Here is a 12,362-nt window from a genome sequence, read left to right as displayed (position 1 = left end):
TGAACCCTAGATTTCATAAATTCAAAAATTCATACAACCAAGCGGTTATAAATTTTCTATTTATGAATACAGATATTTGAAATCTCTGGATTCATATAAATCAAACAGTTACTAAAATGCACGCCCAAACACAATTTCATTTAATCCTTTGGATAGAAGTCGGCCACCAAACACAACCTTCAAACTTCACCCAAGTGAACCGGGCTTGTTTTCTGATTGCGTCTGGTTTACTTCGAGTCGCGAAACGTCGACCATCAGGTTCATAAAGGCAAAGGTCAACAGTCACGGAATTCACGGCTGAAATTTCGTACACGTCGACATTCGACGTGTAAGCATTCAAACCATGAATTGACAGCCTCTGGTTCCCTCGCTTTTTTTTCCCTCCCCCTTTCTTTCTTTCTCTCATTCGGTGCTTCGCTCTGACCTTCTTCAGATTTTGAATGTGTGTGAGAATCTAACCGTACTGGACCATTTTGTAGTTTCTTCTCGTCGTTCTCATCTGGTCTTCCATGGCTCTAAAGTCGTCACCGATCGACAAATCAGTGGCTGGAAGGGTTCGAGTTCTTAAGGAAGGGTCAAAGCTTTCCGGAAGAAACGTGGGTCCTGTAGTCTACTGGATGTTCAGGGACCAACGAATGAGAGATAACTGGGCATTGATTCACGCCATTGATCAAGCGAACAAATCCAATGTTCCCGTCGCCGTAGCTTTCAATTTGTTTGATCAGTTCTTAGGTGCTAAAGCTCGACAACTTGGGTTCATGTTAAAGGGATTGCGCCAGCTTCAGCGCAATCTCGTCGAAACCTTTGGAATCCCATTTTTCCTGTTCCAGGTATTATTATGGTCTCATCTACATCGTGTTGCAAAATTTTAAACTCACCTGGTTTTCCGCTCTGTCGACTTTGATTGATTAGGGGGAAGCTGTAGAGACCATTCCCGATTTTTTACGGGAGTGTGAAGCGTCTCTTTTGGTCACGGACTTCTCGCCTCTTCGGGAAGTTCGAAAATGGAAAGACGAAATGTGCAAGAGAGTGGGTGATACGGTGGATGTGCACGAAGTGGATGCTCACAATGTAGTACCTGTTTGGGTTGCATCGCAGAAATTGGAGTATGGTGCCAGGACTATAAGGAGCAAGATTCATAAACTGCTTCCAGAGTACCTGGTTGATTTCCCCTCACTTCAGACTCCAACTCGAAAATGGTTATCTAGTAATCAAGTAGTTGACTGGGATGACCTCATAGCCGATGTTGTAAGGTTTGCCCCATTGTTCTGAAGAATTAATTTAATTGCATAGTTCTGAAGAAATGAATTGAGTTTATATAACCTAGTGCATTGTAATCAGGAAGGGGGCTGAGGTGCCAGAACTAGAGTGGTGTGTTTCAGGAGAAGATGCTGCGTTGGAAGTGCTTCTTGGAAGCAAAAATGGATTCCTGACTACAAGGTCGAAGAATTATGCTACTGATAGGAATAACCCTTTGAAGCCGAAGGCACTCTCTGGTCTATCACCTTACTTGCATTTTGGGCAGATATCAGCACAAAGGTGTGCTTTAGAGGCGCGAACCTTCCGGAAGACCCATCCTCAGGTTTGTCATTTAACTGCTTCTTTTGGCGGTTATTTTTGCAGATTTGAGAATGTTTTATGCTGCAAGACCAATTAATTGATTTGTAGCCTAGTCATTTGGGAGGAAAATGAGTTCCATTTATATGTGTTTGGCTGAATTGTTGAATCTCATACGCAACCCTGAAATTGTTGAAGTCGGTCGATGCGTTTTTGGAGGAGTTGATCGTGCGAAGGGAACTTGCTGATAACTACTGCTTTTATCAGCCTCATTATGATTCCCTAGAGGGTGCATGGCAATGGGCTCGTAACACTTTGATGGAGCATGCCGGTGATGAGAGAGAGAATGTTTATACGTGAGCTTGGTTACTTCAGTTACTTTGATGAACATTGAATTGTTTTTTAAATATTGCAACTTTGCTTCAATTTCCTTGGTGAACTTTGAATGAATATTGCAAGTTTATTGTCCAGTGATTGTGCAACTCTGCTTCAATTTCCTTGGTGAACTTTGAATGAATATTGCAAGTTTATTGTCCAGTGATTGTTATTAACAAAATAATCTTGTTGAAAACTTTGAAATGGTTTTGGAATCTGCAGAAGGGAGCAACTGGAGAAGGCTAAAACTGCTGACCCTGTGAGATATCTTCTTCTTCTTCTTCTTTATTTTTTTTTTTTTTTCCGCGTGGGTGGGTGGGTTGAGGGAGGAGGGGTGTTGGGCTTTGGTGAAAGGTAAGGTTTACCCATTCTTTAAACATGGAAACCATCTCTCACAAAAGCAGGGGAAAGGCTTTGTGCATTATGATCCTCCCAAGCCCCAGAGTGGTGGGAGCCTTATCTAGTGGGTATTTTTGTGTGTGTGGCTGCAAACATTATAATCCTCTGCAGCCCCTGCAGCTGTGGAAGCCTTGTGCGATGTGTATGCCCTAGGTTTTACCTTAGAGTCTTGTATGGGATTGTTCTTCATTGATTTCAATTTATTTATGAGCTGAATCATCCCAGAATCAATTCTCTCTTACTTGACCATTTGGTCAGCCTCAGTGCATTGGATTCGTGTTAATAAAATAGGACTCAGGTTGATTTGGGCCAAGTCCAATCCAAGTTCTAAAACAGTAATTTGTGTATATGGGAGTTTAATCAAATCTGAGAATTTTCATTTCGGTTTTAAGATACTGTATATTTCCAGAATCTTTTTTCCCCTTGAAACTGTATTTGAAAAATTGCATTGTTTGGAGATTTGTGGCTTACTGCACCTTGCAAGTAATGAACTGTAGCATGTCTTTCGGAATGATTGACTGTATTTTTATTACTAATCTTTCTACTTGCTAAACCCAAAAAAAAAAAAAATGGGTCATTTGATAGCTGTGGAATGCTTCTCAATTGGAGATGGTTCATCATGGAAAGATGCATGGTTTCATGAGGTATAACCTTTTGGATGGTTCCTTTTTTCACTTCTACCTTCTCCCCCCACCTTCCAGGTTGTCAATATTCTGCTTTCCCTTTTGAGTGATCAGTCAACATGTTTAGGTTAAATGTAGTGACAAGAAAGGATTCTGTTACAAACAATAAATACCACACTGATACTGATAGTACTGTTTTTCTTGTTCCATGTTATATTTCCAACTCTTGGCAATATCCTTTTTTGTTATGTTCAAGCTTACCTAAATATAATAGAATATGTTAACTATAGGAATGTTCTGAATGACTTTTGATCATCATGAAATGAACACTATAAAAATTGAGTCAACCAAAAAAGGAAAAAGGAAAAAGGCATAGAAAGTGTGAAAGGTGAGTTTAGATGTGATATAGTTAAACATGGATGCATCTCTTTGAAGTGAAGGGTTATATGCTCCTAATTGTTTTTCTTCCTGTAGCAACTCGTCTAAGTAGCTCAGTTGAGTGGTCTCCACTTATTTATAAATATTTTACTCTGGGCAAGGCTAGATAGAACGACTTTTCTGCATGGAGCAGTGGTAGTTTCTTCCATGGTGTCTCTGCAAACTGTTTTGTACTATCTTTTCACCTAGGATTTCCACTGCACAATACTCTGATGTTGCAACATCTTGTGACCAAATTCTTTGAAATGTCACCCATGCTAATTTCATTGTGCCTTTAATCAGTAAATAACTGTAGGTTTCCTTTATTTTCATAGTCCTCTTTGGTTTGTAGCTCTGTCCAGGTTTTCACATTGTAGGCACAGCCCACCGTGCTTGGTGGGACATGAGAAAGAGGTCATTCTTCCAAAGTTTGGTAGTGCTGTCAATTCAACTAACAAATGGTCAAAATGCCAAAACTAAAGCATTAAGTGAATTTACTGAAGTAGTGAAACTTTTCCCAAATTGTTGACTCTTAAGGCATGTGTCAGATCTCTATCAAGTTCTTGTATCTTTGCAATATGATGGAATCTTCATGTGAGGATTGTATTTACTAATTCATTTAAAAAAAAAATACAACAGTGTGATGTTTCATAAGTTTACTATGTATATTGGATATAATTTTTTTAGGTACAATATCACATATCAGAACATACTCGATTTCTTAATGAATGGTAGTTACACAGGGGGTTCTTCTGAACGTGTCTAGTTACCCATGTTCACTCTAAAAATGTAGCTGAGCTTCTTCACCCTTACCTAACCCTAGATTAAGAAATATGCTTCGTTACTGACAGGAAAACAGACAGTAGATTTCACATCATTTAGTAATATATATCAGTCTGATTTGGACTAAACATATAATTAAATAAATTAATTTCTGCAATATTTTCTCTTCTAGTCTTTGTGAACTCTTTATCTGGTCTTCTGGCAGAAATGAAAGACCTTTGTTATCATATGAATATAATGGAACCATGTAAAACAAAATAGAACATGAGCCAGCCCCAAATAAATGAGATTTTTTTTGGTTGAAAAATAAATTAGATTTACTGTTAAAACATGAATTAATCCTCCTCAACCATTGTGAGTCCGTCTAATTAGCAGTTCTGATCAGTATCACCAAATAAAAAAAGCTTAGACATTGTTTGTGTTATCAAGAGTTCAGCTTGAATGGTCCTGCTGTCCAGCTGCGACATCACAAAAACATTATTGTGATTCCAAATTAACTTTTAATTAAAATACACAAATTACTTCTTTTCAACTATTGCTAGTGCTCTTTATGGTCTTTTTAAGTAGAAAATGAATGAGAGGTCATTTAGATAAAGTAATCCTCAACTTTACTGCTCCACATGGGACACCTGACTTCTGGATTTCTAATTAGCTTGGTATTCAAGATAAGTCTACTGTTACCTCTTTTCTTCGTTAGTACAATTCCACTATTCAACCTTGGAAAGCATTGTTTTGCCCTTAATTCAGTGTTTGCTATTGCTCTTACTTACATTGGGATCCCAAAGTAGATTCCGTTCATCCATATATCTACCATGTCATTTTTAGCCACCTTTCTCTGGTAAGCAGAGTAAGGTTCCAGCTAGAAATCCTTTCATCCATTAAATTAGAAGGAGAGTTGCCACTTCAGAATGAAGTTACAAGTTTTCATGTTTTACTGGAATATGCTATTTGATTTTGTTTAGTGTCAAGTGATTATATAACAGGTTATTTGTAATTATTTCTATATCTTGTGTATTTAGGTTTGTATTTTGCACATGACACAGTATTCTGTTCCATTATGATGAGTTAAATGCTGATGGAGATGAGGTTTTGGAGTAGGATGTATTGGGCAAAGAAGATTCTTGAATGGACAAATGGACCAGCTGAAGCTCTTTCAGTGGCAATATATCTAAATGACAAGGTATTATTTTCAACTCTGGTGCATTTGTAGGAGATGATACTGTATATCCCTTGAATATCTCTGTATCTTATACAATCAACCCTTGCAGTATGAAATAGATGGAAGGGACCCAAATGGATATGTTGGTTGCATGTGGTCTATTTGTGGGGTTCACGATCAGGTTCATTTCCTCCCATCATCTTTCCAAATATCCATATGCATTTGCTTTTGTTACATCTACTCAAGTTGCATTCACTGGGTGTCCAGGGTTGGAAAGAGCGACCAGTATTTGGGAAAATACGCTACATGAATTATGCAGGCTGCAAGAGGAAATTTGATGTTGATGGCTACATTGCATATGTTAACAAGTTAGTTCGTGAAAATAAGAAGAGGAAGGCAGAAAGTTTGGTAAGTACAGCTGCTGCAAAGGAGCTTAGGAGTTGAAAGTTGAGTAGTCCTGAAGTGGAGTCAAAACTACAGAAAATTAACCAAAAATTAAGTGGTTCACAAGGCTTCTATCAATAGAAGAAGCGATCAACCAGCCATTTTGAGGTGTGAGATCTAAGGTAATCAGCACAGGGGTTGATTCACATACAGGCTGAGTTGTTTACAGTTTCCATTTTCCTTAAAGCTTGTTCACTGGCCAAGTGCAATCGTTGCACTTATTTGAGCAGGTTTGAAGTATGATTTATTAGGTTTAGCCTTGATGACTAAATGTAGAATTAACCATTGATTGAATGATCTGAGATACACGTCACAGAGGGTAATTAATATTTAATTTGAACAAGTCCCTTGAGATCGTACAACCTAACTTATCTAAAAGAAGAGGCCACGCTAAACAGGTTGGAGCAGAGTAGGAAAGATAGTACTCCTGTGTTAACGTTGCATGCTTGGTAACCATCTGTTGGAAAGTTTGCTTCTGGATGAAATGGGACAAGCAAATACCTATGAAAGTAGCCATGTTGTGGCGGACATCATTTAGTATGATACACCTTTCTAGGTATTGCTGTGGATTTTGTGAGCATATCTATTAGAGCTTGATTGTCACTCTCTGTGAGAAAGATAAATTAGAACACCAATAAAAAATGTAAACAAGTTGAACCGTGGAAAGGAACAAAATATCCTTCCGTATAGAGAATGATATCAAGGATCACCCCTAGGCTCAAGATTCTTGGGTTCCTTATCAAGTGAGATAATGAAACTGCCCGTTAATCAGTCCAGAGGCACCTGGACATTTGAACTGGAACAGAGCTTGGTTGGTTTAGCAGAGAATAGGAACGTCTCATCTACTTCCTGGTTTCATGCAGAGTTGCTTGTCCAGCAGGCGCTAATCTTTCTCAGAGCTTACCAAGTGGTTTCGGAACCTGAAGATCTCATTACTTTCAGAAATGAAGCATGGTGATACAATAATCATCTCTGGCACGAACCCAGGACTCCTGAATTTATTGGTTTGCTTTGGTGTTGAAATTATGAAACAAGATGTAATTAGCTTTTTGCCCTATCGTCTAACTACCATATCTGCCGCTATAGTTGCATTTTTTATTAAAATTCCTGCAATTTGCCCGGCAGACTGAAGTGAACTGGTTACTGCCAACAACCAAGAATCTCCGGTGTGCCCTGGCCCCTGTCACAATGTTCTGCTAATTGCTCTCTGATGAGTAATAGACTACAAAAACTATCTGTTGGAAAACAAATCTAGTTGGAACTCTCAAATCATAGACTAATACAGCCACGTATAATATGAACTACTTCAATAAACAGAACGGTTTACAGATCATAAAAATCGTATGAAAGATCCACAAGAGAAGTCATAAGAGTCAGGTTTTAACAAATCGTCCAACCAAATTTAGGAATATTTACAAGTCATAGTGCAACAGCCATATGGAAATTGTTGCGGATTTATACGTACTACATATAGAATAGAAAAAAGATGAAAATTTGAAACCAACAGTAACGCAATCAACCCCAAGGGAAAGATTTGGTAGTCCAAAATTTTCTCTAATTTCTTTGGTTGCCCATATTCGGAACAAACTTACGTATGCAATGAGCAAGAAGATGACAATAAATATGAGAAACTTTCATGTCTGACCGAGAGTAACAGAACTCTGATCAACATTAGCACTGGCAGCCTCCATCATCCCATTCCGTATCTGGTCACCAATATCCCTGACATGACCTGGGCCATGTGGGATAAACACTGTGGTGTTCTTCGATGAGTTGCCAAGGTCCTTGATTGTGTCAAAGTACTGGGTGATCATGATAAGATCCATCACCTCCTTTGCCGAGGCACCCTCCACCTTGTGGGAAAAGTTCAAGATGTTCTCTCTTAGACCTTCCGTGATTGCTTGTCGCTGCCTGGCCACACCTACTCCTCCAAGGTACTTGGCCTCTGCCTCTGCTTCAGCTCTCTTCACTAGGAGCACCTTCTCTGCTTCTCCTTTGTAGACGCTAGCAAGCTGAAGCCTTTGTGCTGCGACATGTAAAAGTGGTGTCATGGTAAGCTACAGAAGAGAACAAAATGGACCCACCAGAAAACGACAGATATGAATTATGACCACTTGACATGATTATCTAAACACTGATGACCATATTGCACTTCATCAGCACAGCACTACTGATTTTAGATGTACCCGAGGAATAACTGCAAATCTACCGTGACAATTTGGAAAAAAAATACATAAGCTACCGAATGATGCTGCTGCATATATTCGCAAGTGTCAGATAAATAGATGCATAAATCACAACTTCAAATATCAGTAACAACAATAATTGACCAGGTGAACCAGTTGCCCATGCATTGGTAAACAGCTATCAATACAATGTGTCATGGGGAATAACTCATCAGAAATAGATTTATCCTGAATTTCCATAGCAATCCTTTCAACACTAGGCATAGCTGTTTTACCTTCAGAGGAGATTGGTTTTTACAAGAGATACAGTCTACCTCCCAGCTTGCCAATTTTTTCTTTCCGAAATTGGGTTGGTTGAGTGTCTGAATGCAGGCCTGAATAAGGCTTGATTCTCCAATGATGTAAAACTGATGAACTGCTACAGGAGATCCAGAGAAGGCAGGCCAAGTGTGGCCTTCTTTGTTCAATCCCTTTTTTTTTTCTGTTTTGGGTTGTTTTGTTTTGAGTGTCAGCTGAGCAGGTGGCATGTTTCATCCAATTTTAGTAAAGATAACCAGGCCAGAAATCCCGAAACCCAGTCCCTTGATACATACGTTACAGCACACTTTCTAAATCAACATTTAAAGCCAGGGTAGGCATGAAACAAGAATTGGACCAATTGAAGTCACTTGTAGTAAAACAATCAACTAAGACAATGAAACTGAGGATGAGAAGCTTTAACCTGCATTTATCTCATTCATGGCTTTGCGGACTGAAGGATCAGGTATTACGTCAACCATTAGTATGTGCTCTATGTTATATCCGTATGCCCCCATCACCTGATCATAATTCAAACATATGACATAAAATTTAGAAATACTAATATGAAGTGCGCTATTCACTCTGTTGTGTTCAATGTGGGAAATGAACTATACAACTCAAATGATAAGGAAGATCTCTATTGGATCAACGCTGGTTAGAGATTAATCATTCATATCGTGAGATGCATAATGAATAAATCCACAATCTGAAGAGAAAAATTAGAATATCGTGATAGAATGAAAATTTTAAGTTTGAGAAAACTAATGGCTTTGGACCTCTCTATGATATACTGATGATTAATATAGGAGAGGGGAAAAAATGAATATCAAACATATTAAATGAGGAAATAGAATCTCCCTGAGTGCTCATACGCACACAAGACTGAACTCAACACAAGCTTATAAGACTGCATGTAAAAAACAGGCAAATCTTAAACTACTTCCCTTAATTAGGTAACTGCACAGAAGCAAGAGCATAAGAATCTGAAACTAAAGGACAAGGGAAAATGAATTTGTTCTCAATTTGATGAGTGAAATTCATGTGGAGATAATTGAATAACAAAATCAGGCTGACATTAAAGGTGGAAAATCCTAACAACCATGGAACAGATTAAACAATTAGAACCAGCCTCAAGAAAGAAAAAAATGAAGTTACCTTTTCCAGTTCTTCCAAAACAGCTTGGGCAACATCTCCCTTTTGTTCAAAGACATCATCTAATGTCATTCTTGGAACATGAGCTCGCACCACTGAGATTACATACAGACACATTAGAACAAGAATTAGAAAATGACATTCCATGATAAGAAAGGATGTTTCCTATAACATGGATAATTACCATCAAAAACATAAGCTTGAATCTGTTCCTTGGGGTTTTGCAATTCATAGAACGCATCATCAGCATTCGCTTTGATTACTCGGTATTGAATGGAGCAAAGGAGTTGCACAAAGACATTGTCCTATAAAATGCAGCAGAAAAGGTTATGGCATTCATGCTACTAGTTGATCCAACCATCCAGGATCTTATGGAAGTGCTTCACCTTAAAGCGATGTTCATCGGATAGGGTCTCATAAAAATTACACCTAGCATACATAATCTGGGTTTATAGTGATACTCCATCGTTGTGAGCTGTGTCATTTCTTTTCACTCATAATTGTGGGGATAGGATTAATTCAGAACCACCGCCCTCCCAGCAATACTTGAGAACCTCTCAATCATTTATTCTAAACTACATATCAATATGTTAAAGATTAACGAAGGTATGCTATATGCCACTGTTAAACCCATCTCTCAAGAGGTCTCTCTTTCAAGCCTCTTTTTTCTGCATTTCATAGTTTATCCCTCTAGGAGGCTAAAAGACATATAAATCTTCCTCCAGTATAAAGGCATTTGAGACACAGGCGGCTCTTCATAGTTCGAGGACATTGGATTCCAACAGTAAATTAGCAATGACCATTCCGATCAATCTGAAAAGCGACAGTTCAAAGGGATGGTATCTCCGCTCATGCTATCCACAACGCGTAAACTACAATTAGTATGGGGATTCTTTATCTACATATGCCATTCTCTCTGTTACATACAAATTTGATAAAAAGGAAGATTAAATCCAAATACCCAATATATCGATTTCCCAGATAATCATGCGACAGATGAATTTGGGACAAACAAAGTAAAACCTAGAAAATCGATTGAAAAGTTAGGTGCCTGGATAACCAGAATCTTCCTTGATTGTTCCTCTACCATCAAAAGTAAGCAAGCCGCCGACCGAGTCCACAAATGAAAAAGTAAGAAAAGAAGAAATAACCTTCGTTTTGGTCTCGATGCGAACATCAAGAGAATTGATTCTGGTAGATAGAACACCGGCGAGCCATTCACCGGCTAAAGGGTTGAAGAAATGGAATCCAGGTTCCGCTAGCTTCGCGAATCTACCCCATCTTTCCACAACTCCTACGCTTGCTTGGTCTATACATGCACACGTCCCAAACAAGGTATTTCCCATCTCTGCTTTCTGCTTTTCTCAATCTCTTTCTCCCTCCCTCCCTGATATGTGTTCTTCCTTCAAATAAGTGAATAACAAACCCAACAGCCTTTCCATTTGATTCGCGATCGCGGGTAATTGCTGCAAGTCAATTTAGATGGAATGCGAATAGATTTTTTTTTTTTTTTTTTTGGGATAATAGAATGTGAATAGAATTAAAAAACAAGAAAACTTACTTTGAAAAAGACAGAGTCAGAAATACCAATATTGGTCAATAGTCAAACGTTTTATCAAATGGAAAAGTAACTCTATCGGACGGTGGATATATGATTCAGGAATTACCACACATCGTACGTTTTCATTTGTTCTTGTCAATTGTCTTTTTTTTTTTTTTTTTTTTTTTGTCAATTGCCAGGTTGCTTATGGACCTAAAATTATGACACGAGACATCATACCCCAAAAAAAATATGACACGAGAGCAATAGAAGTGGGCCCCGCCACCGTCTTTTAACACTCGTCAAAACCACTCAAACTATGTCGGTTTAGCTCCGTGAAGGCCCTACGCTTCGTTACCGCTTTACTCCACGCGGTAAAGGATCACCACCCTCATAAATATCTGTGACTTTATATTTTAAATATGAAACAAATCCATTGTTTGAAATCGCGTTAGTCAACCGAGATTTCGGTCAGTTGCATCCGAAATTTTGACCATTGGATTTCAGTGGTCCATATGAAAATTTCAACCGAGATTTCGATACCGGCCCAAAATACTCCACTTAACGTTCTGCGCACCGAAGCAAAGTCCCCCCATTCAGTGGTGGAGCCACATAAGGTGGTCCACGGATTTTTGAAATTTAAAAATGCATATATATTTTCCTAATTTTTCTCATTTTACGTGGGAAATATTATTATTTGATCCCCTCAAAGGATTAAAAATAAATATTTAAAATATAGTCTTATAGATGATGGTACAAATGTTATTCTTAATTATAATCAAATGGTTATCATTAAACTCTTAGTTTTAAGGTATAAAGGGTTAAATTCTAATTAAAAATTAACTCACAATTCATGAATTTTTCCTTATATTCTTTCTCATATTTTCATTCATTTTTTTTTTTTGGTTAAATTTTCATTCCTATTTATTCTCTCATGAATCTCCTCTTTTATTCCTATTTCTACTCTCTCTTTTTCCTCACACGTCTCACAAAATATTTGAGTAATTAACATACATTGGGATTTTCCAAAATCTTCTCCACAATTATTAGTATTCACTCTCTTTTTCTCAAATTATTCCTCTCTTTTACACTCACGATTTTTCTAGTATTCATTTCATAAAGTATAATTTTATTTTTTTATTTAGTTGTTCTTTCTTTCTCTTAAAATTTGATTCTACTAATAGCAATTTGAATATCGTTAGAATTCAGTCATTGATTTTATCAGAACTAATCATAATCATTGATTTTTTTTTTAATCCTTAAACTTTTTTCTAAAATTTCATTCCTATTAATGGAAATTCAAATCTCGCTTCAAATTTCAGCTTAATTTATCTAAATTTTAATGTAGGCCCCACAAGTCAAAATATATTAAAATTTTATGAGGTGGGACCCACGGTGGGTCGCGCATTGGCCCAGGTATATTCAGC

At 37.8% G+C, this 12,362-nt stretch overlaps 2 protein-coding genes across 3 annotated transcripts; one reads left to right on the top strand and one right to left on the bottom strand.

The window, feature by feature from the left end:
* Positions 1-387: 387 nt before the first annotated feature.
* On the top strand, positions 388-6,743 carry PHR1 (photolyase 1). 2 transcript variants are annotated; one of them, XM_089158316.1, is made up of 9 exons: positions 391-830; positions 913-1,253; positions 1,342-1,582; positions 1,756-1,913; positions 2,155-2,191; positions 2,917-2,975; positions 5,253-5,334; positions 5,423-5,494; positions 5,581-6,743. In XM_089158316.1, the coding sequence occupies exons 1-9, from the start codon at positions 510-512 to the stop codon at positions 5,755-5,757; spliced, it is 1,488 nt and encodes a 495-aa protein (XP_089014442.1). In that variant the 5' UTR covers positions 391-509; the 3' UTR covers positions 5,758-6,743. The 2 variants fall into 2 exon arrangements, with proteins under 2 accessions (XP_089014443.1, XP_089014442.1); XM_089158317.1 differs by lacking the exons at positions 5,423-5,494; positions 5,581-6,743 and having other exon boundaries at positions 388-830; positions 5,198-5,285.
* Positions 6,744-6,841: 98 nt separating this feature from the next.
* Positions 6,842-10,823, bottom strand: LOC149013929 (SPFH/Band 7/PHB domain-containing membrane-associated protein family). Its single transcript, XM_089158318.1, has 5 exons — positions 10,547-10,823; positions 9,580-9,700; positions 9,399-9,490; positions 8,665-8,761; positions 6,842-7,783 (listed from the first exon to the last, which is right to left on the bottom strand). The coding sequence occupies exons 1-5, from the start codon at positions 10,739-10,741 to the stop codon at positions 7,392-7,394; spliced, it is 897 nt and encodes a 298-aa protein (XP_089014444.1). The 5' UTR covers positions 10,742-10,823; the 3' UTR covers positions 6,842-7,391.
* Positions 10,824-12,362: the final 1,539 nt, after the last annotated feature.

The sequence above is a fragment of the Hakea prostrata genome, chromosome 6 (genome assembly GCF_041222555.1).
Source record: "Hakea prostrata isolate BN-2017 chromosome 6, UWA_Hpros_2, whole genome shotgun sequence".
NCBI classification, from domain to species: Eukaryota; Viridiplantae; Streptophyta; class Magnoliopsida; order Proteales; family Proteaceae; genus Hakea; species Hakea prostrata.
Note: the sequence above shows the minus strand (reverse complement) of the source record. Positions and strands in the feature narration are given on the sequence as shown.

Excerpts from the sequence above, each read along its gene's own strand:
- PHR1 (XM_089158316.1), top strand. The coding sequence starts at position 510 with ATGGCTCTAAAGTCGTCACCGATCGACAAATCAGTGGCTGGAAGGGTT. Across the intron at positions 1,914-2,154 it reads GAGAGAGAGAATGTTTATAC|AAGGGAGCAACTGGAGAAGG; the intron begins GTGAGCTTGGTT and ends TGGAATCTGCAG. Across the intron at positions 2,192-2,916 it reads AGGCTAAAACTGCTGACCCT|CTGTGGAATGCTTCTCAATT; the intron begins GTGAGATATCTT and ends GTCATTTGATAG.
- LOC149013929 (XM_089158318.1), bottom strand. The coding sequence starts at position 10,741 with ATGGGAAATACCTTGTTTGGGACGTGTGCATGTATAGACCAAGCAAGC. Across the intron at positions 9,701-10,546 it reads GCATCGAGACCAAAACGAAG|GACAATGTCTTTGTGCAACT; the intron begins GTTATTTCTTCT and ends TGCATTTTATAG. Across the intron at positions 9,491-9,579 it reads TCAAGCTTATGTTTTTGATG|TGGTGCGAGCTCATGTTCCA; the intron begins GTAATTATCCAT and ends ATGTAATCTCAG.